Source organism: Dromaius novaehollandiae, chromosome 8, assembly GCF_036370855.1.
Source record: "Dromaius novaehollandiae isolate bDroNov1 chromosome 8, bDroNov1.hap1, whole genome shotgun sequence".
Taxonomy (NCBI): Eukaryota; Metazoa; Chordata; class Aves; order Casuariiformes; family Dromaiidae; genus Dromaius; species Dromaius novaehollandiae.
In genome coordinates this window covers 28,350,909-28,376,852 of record NC_088105.1, presented here as the reverse complement: position 1 = coordinate 28,376,852, position 25,944 = coordinate 28,350,909, and the positions used below count along the sequence as shown (strand labels likewise).

General features: G+C 38.1%; 1 protein-coding gene across 5 annotated transcripts; it reads left to right on the top strand.

Annotated features, from left to right (window-relative positions):
- Positions 1–120: 120 nt before the first annotated feature.
- Positions 121–25,939, top strand: DNAJB4 (DnaJ heat shock protein family (Hsp40) member B4). Of its 5 annotated transcripts, XM_064516049.1 has the most exons (5): positions 155–222; positions 13,203–13,314; positions 18,574–18,859; positions 21,830–22,404; positions 24,007–25,939. In XM_064516049.1, exons 3-5 carry the CDS (start codon positions 18,649–18,651, stop codon positions 24,238–24,240), a joined length of 1,020 nt encoding a protein of 339 aa, XP_064372119.1. In that variant the 5' UTR covers positions 155–222; positions 13,203–13,314; positions 18,574–18,648; the 3' UTR covers positions 24,241–25,939. The 5 variants fall into 5 exon arrangements, with proteins under 5 accessions (XP_064372117.1, XP_064372122.1, XP_064372119.1 ...); XM_064516047.1 differs by lacking the exon at positions 13,203–13,314 and having other exon boundaries at positions 121–222; XM_064516052.1 differs by lacking the exons at positions 13,203–13,314; positions 24,007–25,939 and adding an exon at positions 22,987–23,099 and having other exon boundaries at positions 121–222.
- Positions 25,940–25,944: the final 5 nt, after the last annotated feature.

Genomic DNA, 25,944 nt, shown 5'->3' with positions numbered 1-25,944 from the left:
GCTCGCGAAGTTTCTACAGCGGCACGGGATTTGAGACGCGTCCGCTGATAGGGCTAGGGAGCGTCACGTGCTGCGCGGGGCGTGCGCAGCGGGGGAGGTGGTGCGGGGGGGGGCTAGGCCGCTCTCGCGTGACTTGCGCGGGGGCCGCGGGCGAGGGAGCGCGGCGCGGAGGCTGCCGGGAACAGGGGTGGCCCGGGGAGCCCGCCGAGACGGCGTCAGTCGGTGAGTGTGTGAGAGTGGTAGTGGTAGTGGCAGTGGCGCGGCGCGGCGCCTCGGGCAGCCCCAGGCGCGCTCCGCTCCGGCTTGGCCTCCTGCCTTCCCTGCGGCTTCCTCCGCTGTGCTCGGCCGCCTGCAGGGCGGGGGGCGGGGGAGCAGCGGCGCTGGTGCGAGGCCGGGGGGGAGGCCTGCGGGGGGGGGGTCCGGTGCCTGCGGCCATCCGGCGCCGTCGGCGTCACCGCCGTGTGACGCGGGAGCGCTGGAGAAAATGGCAAAATCGCTGTCGCTGGGTTTGCGGGGGAGCAGCCCGGGTGTCCGGTGGCGCCGGCTCGGTAGCGGGAGGGGTGAGGCAGGGCCGGGCCCGCGGGCGGGGGGCCGGGCCGCGGGCTGCCTCCGCCGCCCTGGCCCTTCCGGCGTCTGCCGCTTATGTTTAACAGCTTTTCGGCTCTTACGGTCCCACAGCTCTAGAACCAGCGAAATGGGACAGGGTTTTTCCCTTCCGCCTTTTGGAGAGCTTCACTTGCCTCCTTCTACTTACAACGGTTGCTGTTTATTGAACGGTTTTGACAAACCGGAATTTCTTGGCGGTTAAGCAAGCTCAAGCTTTAGTGAAAATCGGAGGTAGTATTGCTGTAACATGGGCCTTGTTCAGACCTTGTGACCCGGGAGTGGGGATGTGCTGTCCTGCTGAGCACTGATGGCAGTGTTGCAACGGCTTCACGTCTAGATAAGGCCATATCTAAAGATAAGGTCAACACTTAAATACTTAACTAAGATGTACAGTTGTTTTCTATACTGTTCTGAGGGAATGCTTTACATGTCCTTGTCTTTTTTTATTTATATGCATCAGACTGAAGCTTTTTCACAGGCTCCTAGGTTACATATGTTTCATGCTTTCTCTTAGTTGGAGTAAATAAACGTTTTTAAATTAAAGTGTTGCCAGTCATTTTAATTGAAGAACTGTTTTTCTGGAGCTTGCCTAGTTTTGGGTGACATACAAGGAGGGAACTACTCTGCTGAAGTGGAATAAGAAAATACCGCATGCTGTTTTCTCTCTTGACTAGCTTTGTAGGTCTGTGCTATCTTATGAAGTTCCTGGTTTCTTGTTGGTCCACTCAGTTATGGTTGTTTATGATCGCACTCGTTTTAGTAGAAGAATAGGCACTAGAAAAGGCTGGCAGAAACACCTTAAGACATGGTGTTGCTGCTGCTGCTAAGGTCAAAGTAGCCTGTATTTCCAGTCCAGGGTTGCTGACTTGGTACAGTAGCAAGTGTGAGGCTATTCTGCTTTCCCACTTGCTAAAAGTATTCATTGCATGTTTACTCAAATCTGTTTTCTAAGAAATTAGATGGAGTAGATTGATAAAACCAATATTTGTGCTGTGTTGTCAGAACTAGAGAGCTTTGGCTTTGCTGTATAAGATGACTTTCAGTTCCGTAGTAACTTTCTCTGTTACTAAAGAAGGATGTTGTAGTAGACGCATCTTTTGCCATTTATCTTTCAGAATTTTAATAATTAGGTAGTAGATAACATAAATGGACAATAAGGAGTTTTAAAATGTCTGTCAGTATTTCTTTTAGAGGTTGGAGGAAGGTGTCTCCCTTTTGTACTTAAACTGCTCAGATAATGACATCTCTCATGGCTTTCAGGCTCCAGGTTTTTTTTCAGTAATCATCAGACTAGAACACTTTGATGGGTGAAATTACTGAGAAACAGTTATTTAAAATGAAAAATCTGTAGAGCCAGAAAACTTAATACATATAGTTAATATATATACTATATATGGATAGCGTGCGGATAGCCCCTGAGTAAAGGCGAGTTCTCAAAAAAATACATTTCTGTTTTTTTTAATCAAAAGTATTCTGTATATGAAGGAATCTTAACTTCTACCAAAATACATCCTTACTTTCCATTGAAGGTAGCCCTGGCACAGAGAACCCAGACTCTTCTAAATTAGCTAGTTCAAGTATTTCAAAAGTACAGGTGAAAGTGTAGAACTTGCCAAAAATCATCTGTCCTGAAAAAAGTGGTTCATCAGTACAGGTAAGAGATCTCTCACAGGAATGGGACATTAGCTAAAGAATTCAGTTTCTTATAGATTGACTCTGGGACTCTCTGGGTACCTTAGTTAGTTTAACTTTGCCTCAGTACACTAAACACTTATACAAGAAGAGTGATTACAGTCTGTAGATATCAGAGAAGGATAACCATTGTAATAGCTGTTCATCTGCTTGCCACATTTTCTGCATGTCATTGCTGGCCTGGGGAAATTTGCAGTTGGTTTCTGAGAACTTCTTTTCTTTGGGAAATTCAAATCGTGTTTCCTGTGTTAGGCATTCACAAAGTGTGTTACTTTTCTGTTTCCTGAACTCCTGTGTGTACTTCAAAATGTAATCACAAAGTGGAGGCTACATTAGGTTGAACATGAGCACCACAACTTCCATGTTCCAGATCTTTCTTTCCTGAAATTTCAGAGCAGGGGAAAAGCAAATAGAATTGTGGTCTGAGGAATTATGTGCATCCAGCATTACCTCTGCAGTGTTTGCCAAATAACATCACATGTTACAGAAAAAGGCATTCTTAAATATTCTTGTAGGTTAGTTGTAACTGCTTCCTCTTCTAATTGTCAGCTGATGTTCCTGCACTGGCAAAAGGTGTCTAGGACCTGGAATACTGTCAGTGGTAAGCTCTCTGAAGTAACTACTGAGAGAAGATCCATCCTTTGCTTTAGATCCAAACAACTGTTGATCTGTCGTGAGCATAAATATGTGCATTGAAGAAATAACTGTAAACTTCAGATCCACAATTCTATCTGGAAGAAAATGTATTGGTGGAAAAATGGTAATATTAAAGCATAACTTCAATTGTTTACAAATTCTATATGGTAGTCATAATTTCAAACTCTTTAGAGATGAGGATCAAGGAGGAACAGTTTAGGATTGAAATAGTAAGATCACTCCAGAATTCATCTACTCATATGACCCAAGTGGTGGCCAGCTGTGTTTTCCTCTTCAGCAAATATTTCTGTTGCGCCTATTTCCAGCCAAATGCAGAGGCATGGTTCCTGCTGGCTGAGGAATTGGAGCGGGTGGGAGGAGATAGGGATGTTGAAGAGGGAGGGCAGCCGCTCTGCTGCAGTTGCTGTCCTGTCTGCCTTTAATCAGTGACAATAATGCAGCTTTCCTATTGGCTTCTGGGGAGAATAAGAGTGAATTTGTTCCCTAAACTCATATCTGGTGCCCTGTGTGCCAACTTGTATGTGGTAAGCTTTAAAAAAATTTTTTTTAGGCTTGAGTTTCATCATGCTGCTTTTCTTAGAAGGAAAAGTTTGAGTCTATTTAAAGAAAAGTTGCATATATATATATATTTCATATTGCTTAGAGCATTTGTATTGTGCATTTTCTTCTTGTGAATCTGATTTAACATATCTTTGATTAAAGTAAAAGCGAGTGGAAACTATTGAAAGAACTTTTAATAGTTGAACTTAAAAGGGAAAAAAGGGAAACTTTCCCCCCAAGGGTTTCAGTTGAGGTCTGTTGGCAAACTGCCTTCTGGGCTACAGGACAGTTGACCCAGTAAAAGATTAATCAATATGACTCAGCCTCTGAAATTTTGACCAGCGTACAAATGGCTAGGGAATTGCATTAGGCCACCATTGCATTAAATATAGAGAGAAAATGCAAAGCATGTGTTTCTTCCTAAATTCAACCGAAGTGCACAATGAGACAGTGAATCACTGTGTGGCATAAATGTAGTGCAAAGAGACAACTGGATAATATTAGTCAGCATGATAGCATGGTCATTGGTCTTCAATGCCATACCCGTTCAAGGGGGTTGGATGTTTTTCTGTGGATGTCATGGGAAGGAAAGCTGTGAGAGTCCAGAGAATCTGTTTGCTGTCAACGTCTGCAAAGCTCTCCTCAGATGAGAGAGAATGTGAGTAAAAAGCGTGGAAGGCCTTGCTTGAAATATAATGGGTGGATGATAGAGCTAGGCATTGTGGCAGTAGTAATACACTTGAGTGGGGATTAAGAAGAGCAGAGGCAACAACTGAGGGTGTTTTAAAGTGGAAACAAATGTAATGAATGCAGTGGTAGCTATAAGGGATAGAAGTATCTACTGTCTATCGGTATAGTGCTGCAGAGCATGAATTCAAGTTCTGTTAATTTCTATGTAAATATGTATTTTCTTGAAGAAGGCATTAATGCTCAGGTTTCTCACCTGAAGTACTTAAACTTTTCCTGCTTTGAGAAGGAGTTGGTACAGTTCCCTATTGCATAGGCCTGATCCTTAGTAATATTCTTTCTGGTATTATTTATTACAGCCAACAGCTTTGTGAATTTGAATATGTTGCACAAGGAGATGCTGCTTCTTTTAGATCCCACAAAAAAGGCACAAACTTTCTCTCAGGAAAGATAACTATTTTATGGTTATGGTTCATGGCATTTATAGGACAGACCTCACTATGGACAAGATCTGTCAGCATGTCATGGTCTGACTAGAGGTCCATCTGATGCTGTACCAGCTCAGGGTTCCCAGCATTAGAAGGGACATAAGATTTTATAACTTGCTGTCACCTTTTCTGGGATGTTAATAAAATATTTACTTCCTTGAGAGCGTTTTTGCCTTTCCTGTGGAATCCAAAAGAACCACCAACTCCCAGTGCAGAACAGTGAGTCAGAACACCCTATTTTTAACCAAATTGTGCTTATATCATAGAGTCAATAACTAGCATATAAAGGTAAAATCTTTCTGATGGTGAGGAAGGAAGGATTGAAGATAAGCTCTTAACTGACTGTTCAGTCCTTAAAGCTGTCATTATGACAGGTTTATCTAAACCAAAAACCCTGTCAGTATTTGTTGTAAGGGTTGCATATATGTTTTGGGGAAAATACATTCACAAACTTCACTGCAAATATTTAAGAATATTAGTGCTTTGAAATATGCAATATCCAAAGACAACTGAGAGAAGGTCATAGACTGACTGCAACTTCAGTATTAGTTGATGGTAAAAATATCTTGGTGTAGTTACCAAAAGCCTAGTTGTTTTAAAAATGAGCCCTCAATAATAGTACATGGTATTGAAAGAGGACGTATATTGCTAGCATAATCTCCAAACTCACTCAAAGGATTAATGATGTGAATGTCATGATATGACTTTTTGTGAAGACCAAGAAAACAGGTGGTTCCATGAGTGTAATAAACTAAACCTTTTGACTGGTGATTGGTATGCTTTGCAGAGACTAGAAAGAGGAGATGAGGAGATCTTTTATTTTCATTGTGCAGGTTGTTGTCCGTTAAGATTATGTCCCAAGAGTAAAATGATTTTGTGTAGGTACTTTCATATATAGTCATGGAAATGATAAATTTAATTTGTAGGGGTCCTTCAATTGTCCTTCATTTTTCTTTGTGCTTCCCTTTCCCCCCCACCCCCCTTCAGAAGGGGCAGGGAAAAGGTTGAAAAGAAAACAAATGTTACTTACTATAGTGAAATGTCTTTCTAGGGTTGGCTGCCATGCAAAAGTCACATTTTCATTATGGGTTTGGGAAACATTTTTTATGAAATTCTGGAATTTCTGTAATCCATTAATAGAATGGATTACAGAAATTAACTGCATCTATTTTGAATGTTCTCTATTTAAACATTTTTCTGCTTGATTGTGCATGTTTCCATGTTATACCTTTTCCTCCTAGCCAGGCCTGCGCCATTTCATCTAGGGGAATAAACTGACTTAAGAGGTTAACTGCAAAATAGGCCTATTAAATTGTCCCCTTCTACCTTCATTTTCCCAAATCTCTTCTAGATTGACTTGGGGGAGGGGAAGGAAACCTAAGAAACTTGATTTGAGCTATGGAATGCAAGTGAAACACTTTGAAGACTAATGGGCAACTGCTTTGACTTCTGTTACAGCCAATTCTGGTAAATGTAACTGGTATCTGCCTTTATTTCTGTCTTCTGTAGGTGAACAGATGTAAATTCTTATTGTTTTAGCTTACATCAAGTGACTTAGCTATGCTGACATATGTCTTCTTTCAAGTTAAACAGAGTTGTTCTGACATGTCTTTATCAAACTCTTGCCTTTAAACAACTGTTCAGTGCGTGCGTTTTCAGCCTTGCACATAAAGCTAACTGCGTGAATCAGAGTAGCTGGGTGGGATTTTGACAAGCACACTCTGGAAAAAGCATCTAGTGTGACCATCTCCTTTTGCTTATGTAAGAACAGTGATCACATGCCCATAGCAGAAATGTGTGCAGTTCCTTATTTGGTAGTGTTGATAACCTTCTTGTTTGAATACAATGGCAATTAAAAACAAGATCCTGCAGTAAAGAAACTGAAGTTGGTCACTTTCAAGTGCATTTGGTTGTTTTGCAGTTTCTCTTTTCATCAAGACTGAGAAAATATTCAGTTATTTTCTGTTGGAAACTATTACTTTTTATTATTGTAGAAAAAAAATAATAGAGCATGGATAGGGATTGTGCAAGCATCTTCCCACTTCACCCATCCCATGTACGTGACCAATAACTATGATCAGCATCATGTCTGTTCATTTTTTTCTCCCAGATGTTCTGTTTACTGATTATTTAACTATGCCAGAAGATGATTGTCTCATACTTTAGCAAGAAGCAAAAATGGCTTGCAAACATGATGTCTGTCTGTTCTTTGTTTAATTATGAAACATTACTGAAGTAGTGGTGCAACTCTAGAGAGCCTGTTGGCCGTCAGCATAAAGCTGTAGAGTATCTTCCTTGTTAAGAAAATATTTTTGGAATGTGTCGCGTTCCACTAAACAATGTTCCAGACCAGCAGTGTGGTATTATTATTATTATTATTTTTAATTTGAATAAATCCAAATGCAAAATGATTGGATGAGAACCATTGGAAAGCAAGACATCAGGCTCAGATCAGGTCTGAGTCATGCCAGTGCCAGCTTCTCAGAGATCTTTAGCAAGAGCTGACCTGTAAGGACCATCTTTATTCTGCAGGTGCTTTGCATTGTCTGCTGCCTCTTTGCTGAGATGACAGGATGTTACCGATACTGTTTGGTGGAAAAATACCCATCGGATTCCACTACTGTGAATGCAGAAATTTACACCAAAGAAATTGTTATAGGTGGTAGATACCTTCCCCTTTTCTGTAGGTGAAAGGCTAAAAGGGGAAGCTGATCATTAAAATATAGAGGTATTAACTGAAACAGTCTGCCTATCCTAATGCTTCCCAGATGATAAAGTGGTTGTGAAAGCTAAATTTATGTAGGAAATTGAAATAAATGCCTTTTAAAAGCATTTTCTTTAAATCTTCATCTATTCCATTTTCCTTGAAGGAAAATCAAAAAGGATTATTGTGTGAATTAGCATTATTTTTCCATTCTCCTTTTCCTGTTGATCAGTGCATACCACTACTGTTAGGTCACAAGAGTTCTCCTGCACCAGGATTCATTTGGTGGAAGAACTGGCAGGGAGCCAGTCACAGTTCCCAGGGTCTCGGAGCTGGTTGGCCTCATGTCTAGCCTCAGCCTAGACTGTAGCAAATGTTACTTCCATTTGTGCCAGCTGGCTGTGGTCCGTGGGGCGGAGAGTGTTGGACTGCAGGAGGAGAGAGAGGAGCATGTGAGCTGGCTATTCAGCCTCTATACTTGTAGGGAAATTTCTGTTCCTTCTGTGCTGCAAGAGTGGGGCTGAGTCTATCAAGTACTACTGTCATCTTTAGCCTTACTTTTATTGAAAACAGTGATATTAAAAAAGGTGTTTAGTAACATTTGTAAACGACTGTTTCTATGTCAATGTGAAATGTCTGTTTCTTGTAAATAACTCTCACCCCCATTATTTCAGTTAAGCAGGAAACAGTACTGGGATACTTATTATTCATCACCTATTTCTTAATGTTTGCATAATAAACACAGATCTTCAAGTAGGAGGATGAGGGTAGAAGTCTATTTACACATCTCTTCAAGCTTTTTTTTTCCCTCTCTCCCCTGAATCATCTGAAAGAACATAGGTGTAACTAACACTTTTTTTTTTTAATAAGAACAGATGGAGAGGTGGCAGGAGAGAGAGAAGAGACAGCATGGTTGCTAGTGGTATCCTGGATTGTGTTAGTCTATTTTAAGCAATATGTCTTTCCTGTACATACCTTTTAAAAAAAACTTGGCAGTACTAATAAATCAATTTTTCTTTTTCTTTTAGCAACATATACCAAACCATACTCTAGTTATGTGTCAAGGAGCTGTGCTACAATAAAGAGTACCCAAACACTTTTCCAAATGTATCAGTAGGAGCAGAATTCTAGTGCCTGGCCAAACCCATGTTTGGACAGCACTTGTGTGTCACTGAGGTTGATTATGTAGTGCCAGTTCTCACAGCTTAAGCTTCTGCCTTGGAAAGGCTTCTTTCCTTAGAGGGTGGAAATGTCTGGTCTCTTGAATTGTATTGTCTTGAGATTTTCATGAACCTAAGGATAATGTTCATCAGGAGAACACTAGACTGGCTGTCCTTTAAGTAGTCTGTCTAGTCCAGTAATTTGCATTCAAAAGCAGCTGTAAGTAGACACTTGAGAACAAGTGAGAATGAAGTAAATTCATGGTCCTTGTTTCCATTTCCCCAGCTTTCAACTACTTTCGGCTTGGGCAATTCCTGATGTGGCTTCTTCTCTAAGGATAGATCTTTTCTAAGGTATTTGTTCAGGCTCCACCTGAACCCGTATTGAGGGATTGCAGTGTCTTTTGGCAGGGATTTTTACCCCTTGTAGAACTCCTTAATTTTATTTTTGAAACTGGCTCCTACTAGTTTCACTTGGTTGACCCTGCTTATGTTGGAGTAGATCACAAACAGCTGATACATCCTCCCCACTATGTACATGACTGTAGACCTCTGTCACTTTGTCATCTTTTTCAGTCTGAAAAAATCTAGCTTCCTTGGTTGTTTCTCACATGGAAGCATTTTCATCTCTCTGATCATCTTTTATGGCCCCTCTCTGAATATTAATTTAGTTTTGGTATACTCTGAGCTGAGGGCGACAGAATTGCACACACTGTTAAGGTGTAGATGTGCCACTGATACCACATCATTCATACAGTAATAAAATGTTTTTTGTTTTGTTCTCTCCTCCTTTACTTGTAACTCCTAACACTTGATTTGCTTTTTTTTGTGGCTACCAAGCAGTCGTACATTCTTTTGACACCTGTCGGAAGTCTTCAGCACTCTTTCGACTGTGACTTTTATTTTAACAGTAGTTTTATGTGGTATACTGCTTATGCTGAAAAGAGTGTAATGGAGCCCACAGCCTGTGGATAAGGCATATTTATAACCAATATAGTACTCTTATGTTACAATATTGCAAACATATGCAGAGTGTGAGTCTATTAGTCCTTGAGAATCTGAAAGACTTGTCAGTGTGTTATTTCTGGAAACAATTACTGGAAAGGTTATAAAACTCAAAGGTTAATATAATCAAATAAAAAAACAACTAATGTTAGAGGGAAACAGTGAATAAATATCAGGGCCTAGACTGTTAATTGTTATTAAACATCTTTACCTGTTCTGTAACTGAGGGGTCGGTGGCTTGGGAAGAACCTGTTCACTGGTGCAGAGTAGTGTGATGGATCTAATTCTTCATTTGTATGTGTGCTGTTTCAGAACAGTTTCTTGAGTCTTGGATAAATTCCTGGGTGATAGCAATCAGAGCCAGAAGCAGTTATAAAAATCCAAGCTTATTACAAGTCAAATTCTTCTATTGAATTTTATTACTAGATATTTCTGCTTCTTTTGCCCATAACTGGTGAACTTAATGGTATATTCTCCAGAACTTGTCAAGATGTAACATTTTTTGGGGTGCAGCAGAGCTTGAGCCTCCTTATAAAGTTGCTTTTGGTAACAACAATGAGAACTGAACTCTTTTTTTTCCTCCTCCTTACCAGCACTGTGCACTTGTATATAGTTAAGATGTTTATATACTGGGTGGAGATAACATGTCATAATTCACTGACATTTGTAATAGTGCATTAAAAATAGGCTCAGCTGGGTGAGGGAAACCTGTTATATGTGTTGATGGCTCAAGAAGATCAATATGCAGGTTGTGCAACTTGTTCTGAAGAAGAGTCCTTTTACAGAAATTTTCATGTGGGTAGGAACTGAAATGAACAGTGGCTCTAAATAAGGAGTTAAAAAACACTTGTGGAATCTGTATTCTTTCAGAAGGGGAAAACCTTATTCTGTAGTTGAAATTACTTTGTATTTGTGTCACTCAGTGTGACCATACTTCAGATGTCTCCTTTTGTTTTTTCCTAAGTACTCTCTGATACTTCAATAAAGTATTGACTTACACCGTGGTAAAGTGAGGGTAAGTTAGATGCATTTTCACCAATGTGATGCATTGTAATTGAGCTCTAAGAACTTTGTCTGCTTGTCAAAGACTCATTCTCTCTGCAGCGGAAAGTGAGGTCTGGAAATTTCCTTAAGGTGTATTTTTGTTCTTCAGCTATAGTGGGGATTGAGAGTTAGTAGATAAGAATTAGGTATAAGAAAGCAATTCTTTGTTAATGATATAAGCTTATTTGTGACGAAGTATCAGTGTGCATGTGTTTAGTCCTGTTTTAGTTTTGAAAGCTGTAACAATGTTATATAAAGTAAAAAATATATATATACTTTGTATATAAAGTATAAAATCTACCTGAGGTTTGGATCAATTTTCTCTCTATTTTGGTATTGTATGTAGCTTTAGAAAAAGAGTGGGGAGTTTTGTTTGTTTATAATATGTAGTGGAAGTGATAATTGTTTGAAGAGGAGAACCTGATTGTTAAATTTTATACAAAATAGCCATAAGCATTAATGTTAAGATATGGATACTTTTGGCTTAACAATAGCATTTCTAGCTGTTAGTTTGTAACAATAGACCAACAAGAACATAACTTAAGAGTTTTTAAATATTTCTGTTAAGTGTCTGTGTTTCTGCTGTGTAGATTTTTTTTTCCTCCTAAGTAAAATTGAAGGCTGCATGGATCACAGGTTTAAAATTCATTTTGAAAGTTGAGAAATGACAACAGTGTTTCTCTGATAGTGTGTGTTTTGAGATTCAACACTTGAATCTGAGCTGTGAATTCATGCTGACTCTGAACTGTATATTTAAAATAAGACTTCCCACAGAATATCTTATGTGTATGTCCTTTGGCCTGTTGGGAGGAGCATGACTTCACATATATTCCTCCTGGAATATATTCCTATATAAATATTTTTTGTGATGTAGAGTACCAAAATATAAAATATCAATTTTTCTTCAAGATGGGGATGGTACAACTTAAAATTGCAATGAATTTATTTATCTTGGAGAACTTTGTATTCTACTCGTCCATTTACTACCTTGTCTTTTCTTGAACCCCCCCAAAATCAGACTATGTCTGATGACTGATGTCTGATGTTCCCAGAGAATACAAGCAAACTTTTTATGTGGGAAAAACTCTAGTAGCTATTTTTCCTGTCAAGTCCTGTTTCGCAGGGATTTTGATACATCTGTAATGCGAGTTGGATATTTTCATAATGCATGATTATAACTTACCTCTCTAAGTCTACTTTTTTTATGTGTCAGCAAATCAGAAGTCAGCAAATCTTGTTAATGTAAGCTTCAACTGTCAGTGAATTGTATCAAAATATATTATTGCATGCTTTCTGTCAAGTGTTTAAAGTTCTGGAAAATTGCACTCTGATTATATGCTGCTGGGAAAGGAATTGGTGTATTTCATACACAGAAGAAACTTTGGGTAGAAACTTCATAGTGCATTTCAACTTGAATCATTTACAAATCGGAGTGTCTCAAAGACAGAGTGCATGCCATATGAAATACAAAATAACTGTCTAGTTATTCAAGTATGCTGTTTAATAATGGTAAATGTCTATTAGATAACTATCTGTTATAACTTGATAATTTACTGTTTATAAAGCTTTGTGTGTATTTCATATTTCACTTTCTTGTATGATTATTAATTTAGATATAAAATTGCCCCCCAAAATTCTTATCTACAATAAGTCTTCCACTTCCAGCACAGTAGCATGCTTCTAGAGAGAACTGATGTAAAAAGTTGGTAAATTTGGGTATTTACTTGGTTATGGAGTGCATGACTAAATGAAGCCCTTCCTGGGCTGTTGACTGATTCAAAAGAGATGTTACACTCTGCAAATTTCACTTTATGTTGTGTTAGCTATGGAAAAAACCTTTTTCAGCTATCTATCGCTTCTGCTGCAGACTCTAAATGCATTTCTGTAGAAGAGACCACTACTGAATGTTTCTTGAGTGAAACACTTGGATGCATTCACAAATGTGGTTTGTGTATGTATAAGGTCTTATTCACAGTCCTAAAGTATACATGTAGCCCAGTCAACTATGTACAGTTAAAGATGCTGGGGCGAAAAAAACATTGTCATTATTTTTTTTTCCTCTGGGAAAGTAATTGGTGCTGTTGTAGAATATTTACTGTTGTATATCGATGTGCTCTCTTCCAGCTCTGGTAGACAAATGTCAGTTTATTCCATTCGTTCACGTGGGCTTGCAAATATTATGATACTTAATTGTGAAAGAGCTTTTTCTGGCTGGGGATTTGGCTCCTCTGGATTGACATTTACATGCACATGTATATTTATAGTTGTGATCTGTGTGGAATTTGCCTTTGTGGTTTTGTTTGCTCTTTAACTTGCTCCGTGGTCTACCCCTATGTGGGGTTTTCTTGTTTTGGGTTTCTTTTTTTTTTTTTTTTTTTAGTTTTGTTTCTGAGATTTAATAGGTGAGGAATGCAGAAGAAATGGTTTATTTTGTAATTTTTTAAAGGAGATGTGAGTATTTTTACTCAACTTATTACTCTAGGGAATAATGACATCATTCTGCTTTAGAGTCTTTCCCTTAATATAACCTTGTGCAGGTGCTAATTTATTAATATAGAATTTAAGTTCAAGGTACTATTGTGAATGTTTCTTTAGCTGTATCCTAACTTCTTTCAACAGTTCTTACGAAGGATTCTTTAAAGAAAGGAACTAAAATTTAAAATGATCGAGTCACCTTTTATAAGACCTGGAAGTGGAATGAGCTTTCTCATACTGTTCACCCGAAGTCAAGGTGTGTTGTGCCCATCCATGTGTACATGAGTTAGGCTGTGGTTCTTGCGAAAGTGTACTGGAAAAGACAGTATTTCAGTAAAGTAATTTTTTTTTTATAATTACTCAGAGGGAATGCTGAATCTGAGCAGTCAGACTCAGCTTCAGAAGTGAAGGGGAACTGTTTAAAGAACAATTTTCAGCTTGTGTGTATTTCATAAAACATAAAAACCCTCTTATCTAAAAGGCTAAAGTCTAGTATTACAATACTGAATGTCACCTTTTTGATCAAAGAACAAAAAAACACTCTGTAGATAGGTGTTTCAATGGTTTCAAAAGCAGTCTTATTCGGTCTTCCTGAGAGATGATAAAATACTTTAATAAACTATTAAATTCTTTTAGTAACATGATGATACAGTTGAAGATGCAAGTTCTTTCCAGATGACTTCAAAAAGCTTGAACTTCTCATTTTAGTGTTTGTGTTTTAGTTTGGACTGTAGGGTAATCGGAATTTGCAAACGTTTTGGAAAATATAACCTGACTTCCAATGTACCTCCAAATACCAGCTTGATAGCCTTTATCTTTTTGTAAAAATGGATCATTCCTGTAGCTCAAAATTCCGGTTTAGGAATTGAGAAGGAAATAATTAAACAGGTAATATTGAGACTGAAAGTTAATAATCTCTATGCTAGGGAAGTGACCTAGTCAAAGTCTGGTGCTGTTTTGTTAGAAGCAATGCAACGTGCCAGTCAAGAAATAAGTAGAACAGTTTGTTTTGTTGTGGTGTTTTTCTCCATTTGATGCAGGCATATAAGGCTGACTTAGAGACTGAAGATTTTGACAGCCTTCTTCAGGGCATCTTCTGTTCAGCTGTATGCGACATGGGAATTGGCTGCTGATCTCTAACAGATGACTCTGACATAGGGAAGAGCTGAACAAATGCATGTATACGCTGCAAACTTTGTCAGTGTACAATGAGAGTACCCTGAAGTGGCTTATAAGAATTGCAGAACATGTCTATCGTGAGACCTACTGGCTCTAAATACTTGGTTGGCAGCCAACGTCTTCAGGAATATCACACTGGAAAAGATCAACGTTCTAGCAGAACTTAGGAAAACCACAAAAATATACAGACTTTATTTGAAAATTAACTGTAGTATTTTCTGTATTCTGTATTGTACAGAAGATGTGGTCTTGCTTAGGCATATTTTCTAGATAAGCAGCTGAATAATGTCTTTGCTCTGCTTGTTGTCTTAATACTTCAGCATCAGAAGCTGGCTTAAAAGGATTGCAAATCTGGTTGCGTGCCTAGAATATCTCCATGCGCAATGCAGGTACCTCGTGGTCCTTGCACACAAAGTGCTGACTGACCTCTGAAGCAGAGGGTGGCTGAAGTGCAGCGATTCTGGGAAATGGGCTTATTGACAAAATGTCCCGGAACACTACTATAGAAGAGGAGAAATATCTCAAGGTAGAAGGGCACAAACTTGTAAAGAACAAAATTATCCCATAAATGCGTTCATCTGTCCCACACTAGGTGATGACCTTATATCTGGTTTTGTAGAGGCTTCCCAGGCTTTACAAAACTGTTTCAAGCACATGGGAAGCTGAATCTTTTCAGAGTCTAGAGGTGCGCTTTCTGGTACTTGCTGGTCAAGATATATAACAGCTCTAAAATATATACGTTTAGTTTTATTGTTATAATCTTATAGCTGTTTTTTTCCTGTTTATCTGTTTATTTGAAGGGAGTGCAATGCCAGAAGTCCTTGTTGTGGAGAGTGCATTAAGGACTTTCCTTTTTAAATTATTTTTTATTTTAAACTTTGGAGAGGGATATGTGATCAAATAAAATGAGTAATAAAGAATTGCAAAGATCAGATATTCATCCCAGAGTTCTAAAAGCTTGGCAGCTGTGGCTTATCTGTCCTTAAAACTCTTCTAATACGGGAAGATTGGAAGAAGTAAAAACTTGCATCGCTCTTACCAGAAGGATTACGCTATCTGAGGAAGTGCCAGTAGGGTCTGATGTACCTGAATGATCATTAGCATGATCTGATATTCGTACTGTGCACACTGGTAGAAAGTCTAAAAACTTTCTGTAATTTTTCCTTCCACTAATTCTGAAGGAAAGTTATATCTCACATATCTATTAAGAAGTCTTTGAAGGAATCCGTGAGCATGTGAGAGGGAATGTATGATTGATTTACTGTAGCCTGCCTGTATTTCCAAAAGGTCTGTGCTTGATAAAAGATAAAAGCATAGGACATCCATAAGATAAAAAGAAAGGGCATATCGTGGGTGGAAAGAAGAAACCTGCTTTTGCTGGAAGAAGGTGCTCAAGTTATCCCGTTGACTCTTAGGAGGTTCCAGGCTGTAAACTCATTCTGATGTGAGGATCTCCTGCAGGCCAGGAAGTAGAAACAATGTAGTCTTTGTTGTGGATCTCACTCCAGTCTTTTAATTTTTAGGGAATTACTTAACTAATTAGGGTATAACTTGGCTCTTCTGTCTGAATAACAAACAGTCTGTTCAGAATGCCTGAATGTTACTGTGGTTGTCAGCAAAAAGTCCCAGTGTAACTTTTAGTGGTTATCAGAACTTACTCTGTAAGCTTTGACACTTTAGGGAAAGAAACTTTTGGTTTAAAAAAAAGATCTTAACTACTATTTTTTTTTTTTAATTAGATGAGATAGAAATTAATTTCTATGTTTTACTTTTTTTAAGCTTGGCTAATTGGAACTCCTAGGGTGTTCTTTTGATATTGAAAAAGGAAATTTGTATTTAATATTCTCAAAGGGAAAAGTTCTTATACCTTGCTTTTAAATTAGCACGTGCATTCTCTGCCCCTTCCATTGACTGGAGGTTTTGGAAAACCTTGTGAAAAATACTGTCCCGAGACTAGTCTGAGCTGTTGCTGTTCTGACAATACTATTGTATGCCAACATGGCAAAACAAATATGGGGTAGTTCTCTGACACTCACTGGTGGAATAGTTCAAGTGATGTAAGTTATGATCCTGCCATAGGTTCCTCAAACCATACCATGGGAGCACAGCTGTGCATAATAACTCTTTGTGCTGCTAGTTTTGCAGGAGGTTTGAAGACACATCTCAATCTCATTGTGCCAATAGTGATGAAGTTTGGTTGCTCTTTTAGTTCAGAGTTTATGATAAAACTTTGTTATGCCCAGGAAATAGTTGCAAATATGATAAATCATGATCCAAAGTTAACTGCCTGCTAAAACCTGTCAGGAGTAGTATTACATTTCGAATGAAGTGAATTGAAGTCCAGTTTAAATTCAAGCTATTGTGCCTGCTGCTTTGAGAATTCTGCAGTGGAAAAAATGATGAATTTGGGAGACATGTCTCCAATAATTTAACTTAAATACTAATAGTAAACTAACAAAAGCAGTATTTTTTTTAAAGAAAGACAAAAAGGGTTGAATTAATAGAAGCCTAGCTTTATTCCATGCACTGGCTTCTTCAGCTGTAGAGAAGATAATTGATTCTGAAACCTTGTGAGTTGCTATATGGCAAAATCCAAGTCAGTCCTGAGAGACTTGTTGGTAAGTCTTTTCAATGTCCTTTGGCCTGTCTTACAATTGAAATAATTAAGGATATGTCAAAGTTCTTGCTTTGTCAAATATTGTGTTGAAATCTCAACTTCATACTTTTCTCCTTCACTCCCTGTCCCCCCCCCTCAAAAAAAAAAAAAAAAAAAGAAAGGGAAAGGATATTTGAGCAAACCTTGGATGCATTGAGGGAACCTGGTAAACTCTAGTGCAGATATGATGTAGGAAATGGGGGGACAACGCATGGAAAATATCTCCTAAATGTTTTTTTTTAGTACTCTCTGGTTAGGAAGAAATCTTCTGTTTTTTTGTTTGCTTTTTTTTTTTTTTTTTTTTTTTTTTTTTTTTAATCAGCCAGCCCTCTTAACGGTTGGAGTAGGTTTTGAAAAACAGCTTCAAATATAATACTGTCTAAATCAAAAGGTTAGTGTTCCCCACTTGAATGTGAGGGTCCTTTGACTGCTATATTCTGCCTTTCTTAAACATCTTGTTGTCTTTAGGAGAAAGACAATTGAACCTAATAGAGATATCTTTTCTTCATATAAGTAACTTCTAGATATGACTGATATATATATATATATATACACACACTCACACGCACACACACTATATTTTACTGTTTCTTTCCAGGAAGAAGTATTTTACAAGCTACAATAATCAGTCTTAAAGCTTATCTCCATCCTGACAAATAAGAATAATTTCTTGTCTTATAATACTCGACTAAGGGCCAAAAGAAATCTTGCAGGCTGAAAATTGATACCATTCCCTCTGCAGAGTGAGAGAAACTTCAGTAGTAAAATTCTGCACTGGTTATGTGTTTAAAAAAAGCAAATATTTAGGAATCAGGTATTTGACTTGCATTTCATCAGATGAAAGCTGTTCGCTTGATATATTGGTATTTGTACAATAGTCTTGGTATTTCTTATGTGTACAATGAGAAAAAGAATATGATTGCTCTACTTTGAGTGGCTTGAACTGAGCTGTAATAAAGTGATTTGTATTTTTGCTCAGATTTGGTTTCTTACTGCTTAGTGGTGCTTCGCTCCAATCAACTCTGGCTGAGGGTGGCTTATTTTTATTTTTAAAGAAATGAAGTTAACCTTTATGAAGCCTTGTAACTAACTTGAATGTAAAGTACTTTGTAATCCTTGCTGGAAAAGGTACAAATTCATGTCAGCGATATTCTGGGCGAGCAGTTGTATTTACAGCAGTCTCTATAGAAACTGCAAAGCAAAAGGCTGGAATTATTTTATATGGGCTACTGCAGTCTTTCTGAGGCAGTTATGGTTTTAGACCTCTCTGGCTGCAGTCTGGTGTCCTGGTGGTGAGAGGCACTGTTTCGCCCTGTTAAACCTCTAAACGCGCTGCTTCCTTGGCGAGGGGGGAAATGAAAGTTGCAGAGTTGTGTGTGCCTGTACGTAGGTCTGCGGGAGCAAAGGCTGGGCCGGCTGCTCAGCCCCGGCAGCTGGGAAATGACGTCCGGGAGTAGTTGCCGTTCTAGAAAGAGCGGAGACACGTAGTGTAGGTGGGAGGACTCTGAAGAGGGCTGTGTCTTGTCCAGTGTGCGTAATTATTTATAAATGAGTGACGGGGGAGGGAATGAAATAGGGACAAGCTGTCTAGCGTTTCTTTAGCGTATCAGAGAGCTTGCTGATTTATAACAGTTTTGTTTGTTTCAATTCTGAATTTGACTTTTGTTTTTCCTCCTCTAGCATCTCTACATTGCTAAGACACTGGATACTGGTTTCTTTATAGCAAGAAAAAGCTAAATTCCTCTAAAACTCAGAATGGGGAAAGATTATTATTCTATTCTGGGAATTGAAAAAGGGGCTTCTGAAGAGGATATCAAAAAAGCTTACCGAAAACAAGCCCTTAAATGGCATCCAGATAAGAACAAATCTCCCCACGCAGAGGAAAAATTCAAAGAGGTTGCAGAAGCTTATGAAGTGCTGAGTGATCCCAAGAAGAGAGACATTTATGATCAGTTTGGGGAGGAAGGTATGTATTTCTCTGTACTCTGTGAGTGGTCATTTTAATTATGTTGAATGAAGCAAAGTAAATATAGATGAAACATGGGAACCTGCTATATATTTTTAGGCAATGTATCTGTGGTGCTTTGAAGCTTGGGGTTGTGTGTATGTATATATATATATATATATATAAAAATACATATAAAATGTATATTTTTAGTTAACATATATCATTACACAATGTTAATACTGATCTAGTTTTAGTTTATTATTTTAATGTGTTCTTTGTGGGTTTTTTTTTTTTTTTTTTTTTTTTTTTTTTTTTAAGATTCCCACATATTGTTTACTTGACAGACAAAAAGTCTTGGAACTGGAAAGAGTATGTGTGATCCATAAATAGCTTCCTGGGGTTTGTTCTTACTGCTGTCTTAGGTTAACCTAGTGCTTCTTGAAATGCAGTTGAAAAGAGAGATATGCTTTTTAAAATTTTTGCTAAATGGCAGTCTGCTTGATCTGGGCAGGGTAGTCATGAGCAGAAGCCCAGGTGTCCAGTCCGTAGTTGTCTTTGGCCTCTTGCCTGGAGAGGAAAGAATTTGCCTGATGTCATGAAATACCAGAACAATTTTTTAGCTTTAATTGTAAACTGTGATAACATGCCAAGAGAATGAGGCTTCAGAAATCTCATATTTAACCTAAAATGGTTATCTCAGAGGATGACTTTTTTTTTTTTTAATTTTCAACTGACATGACTTTCCCTTAGTTTTGATTGAGCAACAGAGAAAGGAAATAGCATCTCTTCCCATAAATGTATGGTATCTGAAATTCCAAATGAAATGATTACTTCCGCTGGAACAAGTAGATCTACTCACTCATTGCCATTCACTCAGTGCCAGATTTTTTTTTTTTGAGCTAACAAAGTAGGGCATACTTAAATAGCAGTATTTGGAATAAATTGTGGTTCTTACGACTATATAATAAAACTTGGCCCTCTGTCATCCTTAGGACTTAATATAGTGTGTAGAATCTATCAATTCACATAGAAGACTTTCAGATTCTACAGTTTTTTCTATTTTTTTGTTGTCTTATCCCCTGCAAACTGGGAAAAAAAAATGAAGACCTAGAATTGCAGGTGTTGATGCTCCTGAAACATTCCAGGAAAATAAGATCTGTTTAGATATCAGAGATCTTTGTTGCTTCTTTGATCTTCTGCCTTCTTGAATTCTTCTCTCTCCCCTACTCCTTTCTGTATATTACTATGAAACTATTTACTCTGTAGATCTATTTGCCTTTCAGATTCCTGTGCAATAGCTCATCCTAACCACTCTCTCGAAATATCATTTTAGTCACTTTTTCCAAAGACCTTGAACTAAGGCGCATAAACCAGTGCAGCTCTTGGCATCCCAGTATTGCATACCTGAAGCCAGAGATTCAAAACATAGATTTCTATTTATTTTGTTTCTATTTATTTTGTGCACAATGTTAAATTAGAGATCAACTTTTTGTAACAGTGAGTCTGGAAATACCTCTTAATACCTCAGTAACTTTCTGAGCTCTTCCATAGCTTCTGAGAATGCAATTAGTAGTTGTGAAGAGAAGAGGAGGAAACCTCTGTGTGTTTTTTTTTTGCTGCCAGGAACTTGATGTACCTTCAATAATACCTTTTGGCTAGCTATTCCCGAAGGTGTCCTTCTGCTGTCATAGGTTGGTTCCGCTGATATATTTGTCTGACGTTAACAGTGCAGTGACATAAGGATGCACTGGACGTTGCTGAGTACTTTTAATACAGGCTAGTATTAGACAGGGCAAACATTTTCATTCTAATGTCTTGTTCAGTTACTGTTGATAGCCAGCATTAAGCTTATGCATAAAAGTTTTGAAACACTGAGCAAAAACCTCCTCCAGTTCAAATTTGGAGGATGTACACTTCCTTAATGTAAGCCCTCAAATGTCTGTGGCTGTAGAAGTAGGATAATCTCTGTAGTGCTGAGCTGTTGGTTGTAAAATGGGGAGGAAAAAAAAGAAAAAGACAAGCATGTTGTGAGTGTAGAAATAAAGATCTCCTAGCAAGACTTTCAGTTTTTGGTCTTAAAAGGTTAGAAGGCATTCTGAAATTATCGATGCAGGAGAGTGCTAACTGGTAGGAAGAAGTGGAGGTGGAGATCACCAATCATGAAGGAGGCATTAATGAACTGATCTTAGCTGGCTTTGGAATAAGGGAGCAGAAAGTACAAAGGACTGGCCTTTGAGAATGATGAGGAAAATTCTTCAGGAAGAAATGGAACATGAATCTCTCTGAGAAAGACAGAAGAGGTAGAACAAAGCTATTTGAGAATACTGTTTTTTGCACAGAGAAGCTGACAATTTTCTTATCCACGTAGGGTTCAGGAACTTTCAAGTTGTTTCTATTCATGGCTGGATGGAAAGGGATTTCCAAGTTTCTGTGTTTTACATCATAGGACCACAAGTTGCAAAAAGTTTGAGATTCTGAATTAAACATTAAGGAAGTATATAGCTGCTATATAATATTGGCATTTTGCTTCTTAGTCTCTTAAACTGAGTTTTAGACAAACCGAAGGCAAAGCTACTTAACACTGGATTAAAGTTTAAACTATGGAGCGTATCAGAAACATCAAATATGATACCACACGATACGCTCAGAACCGATCTTAGAGGGATGCAGCTCCCAGCAGACTTTGCAGAACAAAAAAAAAAGAAGGTCAAGCAGACCTGTCATCTGTTCTAAGATGCTAATTCTTTGAATAACTGAGTTCAATTTTGTGAAGTGAAATTGGCAGTGACAGAATACTTTCCAGCTGAAGTAGAAGTAATTCTAAAGCTTCAAAAACTTTTGCTCTTCTACCTATTGTACTGCTAATTGGTACTGCATAGTCTGCTAGTGAGTCCTCTGAAGAATCCTGTCACTGTACTGCAAAAGCCTTTTTGGCTTGTAGGTTCTAATATTCCATTCACTTTAATTTTGCTTATCTGTCTTATTTAGGGCTGAAAGGAGGAGCTGGAGGACCTGATGGACAGGGTGGTACCTTTCGATACTCCTTCCATGGTGACCCACATGCTACGTTTGCAGCTTTCTTTGGTGGCACTAATCCTTTTGAGATCTTCTTTGGAAGAAGGATGCCTGGTGGCAGAGACACTGAAGACATGGAAATGGATGGCGATCCATTTGGATCCTTTACTAGTTTTAGTATGAATGGTTTTCCAAGGGAAAGGAATACGGTTGGTAGCCAACTACGTCGTAAACAAGATCCCCCTGTCATCCATGAACTTAAAGTGTCATTGGAAGAGATATACCATGGCTGCACAAAAAGGATGAGAATCTCCCGTAAAAGGCTGAACCCAGATGGTAGAAGTGTCCGAACAGAGGACAAAATTCTCACTATTGAGATAAAAAGAGGATGGAAAGAGGGCACCAAAATCACTTTTCCAAAAGAAGGCGATGAAACACCCAACACAATTCCAGCTGACATTGTTTTTATCATTAAAGATAAACCTCACTCACACTTCAAGAGAGATGGATCAAATATAATCTATCCTGTTAAGATCAGCTTAAGGGAGGTAAGTCTCTTGACAGAACTCTGAATGCTCAAACCAATGGCTGTGCTGCACAAGATGTATGGCAGAACCAAAGTTTTAAAAGAACAAGTAGCACTTCATGGCTGTAAAGTCAAAGTGTGGCTGCAGAACATAGTTATTTATAGTGGAAGCATTAGCTGTTTTGATAAGTATAGAGTATTATTTCGAGCTGTTTGCTACAGAGGTGGAGGAGAATGAGGGCAGAGAGGTAAGAGTGAAGGCTGATACAGCATTTCTCTTAAAACTTTGTACTTCACCTTTCTAGATAAATACATATTAGGCTGAAGTAATAACAAACACATCCAATTAAAAATGTTCCTTACTGCTGTGATATGATTTGCTACTTCTGCAGGACAATGTAGAAAAGTCTTAAATATTGTCACTTAATATCTTAACTATTTGCAACAAACTCTAAGTCTGCCTTTTTATGTCATAAGTTATTTCAGTGTGATTTCAAAGTATGTAGAGATTGATTTCATGAGGATAAATTATTGTGAGCAGGTGTTACAGGAGCTATATATAACAACAAAAATACTATAGCTTTTTTTAAAATTCTGTTCTAAGATCAAAACGTATTGGCTTTCAAAAGGAAAAATCAGAAAGGCAACTGAGGAGAGTTCTGGGATTGAAGCCTTGACATAATCATCATTTAAAGAGTAACGTAGTGAGTGTTTAAAATTTTTTTAACGTTTGTTGAAGAAATTCTCTTGCTTGCATCATGAGCTCCTTATCCTTAGGTATATTTTTAGTTAACAATCCTTTGAGATGACATGAAGCTCCTAAAATAAGGTAAGGGAGGAAAGACGGTATTTAATGATGATTTGGATAATATGTTCCTTCACAGACAAAAGGACAGACTTAGTGCACTGCTATGTAATAGTGAGCGTTATCAGTATAGGTTAAGTGTGGAGTATCGGGTGAAGTTGGAGAAATCAGAAAGTCATTACTAGAGATCCGAGTAATGAAAATAAATCATTGGGTAAAGCAGGAGAAAGTCTGTTTGTCGTGGTCATGGTGGTCTTTTATTTTTTTTTATTTATTTTGGCACAGCAAGTCTGTTTTTGCTTTTCTGTGAGCATCACAAATACCCACCTAAAAAGACTATCAAATTTAATATGCCTTTACTTTTAGATACCTAAATGTTATTTTATCATTTTAAATAATGTAGGTTGATAGTGTATTAAGTAAACCCCTGTACAATGTAAAAAAACAATAGAATAAGATTCTAAATGTCCAATGGAAGTTGAGAAGTTGGACATCTGTAGAAACTTATGGACTGAAGAACTGTGGACAGTATGTTCACTTTGTGCTTGTCTACCGTGTTATTTGGTAAAATTTGGAAGGATATATAGACTTAATTGCCCTCCAGTGGCCATTCCATAAGACTGGAAATATTGTGATGTTCAGTGACACACTGAAACCTCCCCTTTTTAAGGGAGGAACACTCTTAGAATTTTGACATTTCAGCAGTGCACAGTGGAAATACCCCGTTTACAATACTAGTCTTCTCATTAATCCACGTTCAGTTGTAGGTGCATGCAGTTTTGACCGCTTCCTTTCCCTCATGATACAATTTTTTTTTAGGCTTTGTGTGGCAGCTCGATCAATGTGCCGACAATAGAAGGAAGAACCATACCCATGACAGTAAATGAAGTTGTAAAGCCTGGGATGAGAAGAAGAATTATAGGATATGGCTTGCCATTTCCCAAAAATCCTGACCAACGTGGAGACTTAATTATAGAGTTTGAAGTAGTTTTCCCAGATAACATATCTCCAGCATCAAAAGAAGTACTTAGGCGAAATCTTCCTGTTTCATAAAGTGAAGACTGTGTATGTCAAAACTATTTAAACAGGACACTGAAGATGCAGAAGACTGGCAAGTCTGTGCTTAAAAGTGCAATCTGTAACAGCTAGTGGAATACTTGTTTTTTTTTTTTTTTTTGTTTTGTGGGATGGGGGGGATTATTGTAATGCTGCATGAGAAGAAAAGAGTTAAGTACAAGTCATACAGACTTCTGCAGTAAAATTTACAGGGAAAACCACTCATTTTATTTTAGATCTTCGTAATCAGAAAAGTTTATTCAGTATTTTGCTTAATGTAAAATGTAATCAGTTTTTACAAAGTCAGTGCATATATTTCTGATAAAGTGCTTGAGCCTCCAGGTAATTTATTTCTTACATCCCTACAATATGTGTGACATTACACATTCATACAGAAATTGGAGTTCATAGTAGAAATACATGCATAATATGCACAAATATTTAAAAGGAGAAAATGTTACAGATGCCATTTTTGTATGTTACCTGCACAAAGCATAGGCTGAGAAAATCAGTTTGGTCTCCTGAACCCCCATGGAAGTATTTTCCTTATTGTCTCAGATTGGTGAGGGCCGTACTGCAAGTCTAGCAGAGGGCATGTGGCTCGAGGAGCAAGAGTAGCGAGGTGGGCATTTGCTGGGGGGTAGTCCCTCAGGGCCCAGGCAGAGCTCTCACTGGCAGTTTTCACTGGACAGTGAAAGAACACATTCTGCAAATGAAGTTCAGCCTCATTTGGCTGGAGCTGATGTAATAGCTTGGAGTCTGTCTGTACTTGAGTGGGGAGAGAGAAGCAAAGAACACTTTAAAAGCATTTGGCTAGCACAGGTATTTTGATAACAAGCTGGTCTCAAATATTCACTGTTTTCAATGGCCGAACTTTCTGCTACTCCCATAAGGAAGAAGGAAAAGTTCAATCCTAGCTAAAGGAAAGTTTACTTAAGACGAACTGGGGTAGGGATGGGGGTGCCCGTAAACTTCCATGAGCTTTGGGTCAAGTTTTAGAATGGAAAGTTATTAGGAGTTAATAGGAAGTACCCATCCTTAGAGTTAAAATGTGCATAGGGAAGTGGAGAGCCCTCTGTAGTCTAGTTTTATAGTAATAGGGCTGGTTCCCTTGATTGCAGCATGGTTTTGGCGAAAGAAATGCCTTGCAGACGTGTGTTCATTACTCGTGGTTTAAAACTGTACTACAGTGCTTTAACAACACTTCTAAAGAATATTTTTTTTCTTTATAAGAAGAAAATATGTAAGGTTTGCTATCATTCTTTTGCCCGTGGAAATGTATTAGTTGCCTGTTCTTTTGGCTTATGAGGTAACAGTGTTATCTTCATATTAATGACTTCCTGTAGTAAAGTAAATAATATGGAAATTGGGATTTAATTTACAATAACTTTTTAATAAGCACAAGAAGAATCCCATTTCAGTTACTCAAAAGAATACAACTTCTGGAAGATACTGTTTGAGTCGATTTTTCAACTGCAGATCTTTCCATACAGTGTCAGCCCCATGCAGTCCTAAATCTATAAGGATCTAAACAGTTGCTGGAGTAGTATCACAAAGAGAAAAATCTGCTGCTTAGTGCTAATGCATATTGTTAACACTATATATTGTTTGTGTTTAAAAACTTATCATTTCAGTATGTTCTGTATTGCATTTCTTATTTCTTTTTTTAAGTAAAAAGTGTAAACTTGGTTTTTAACTTTC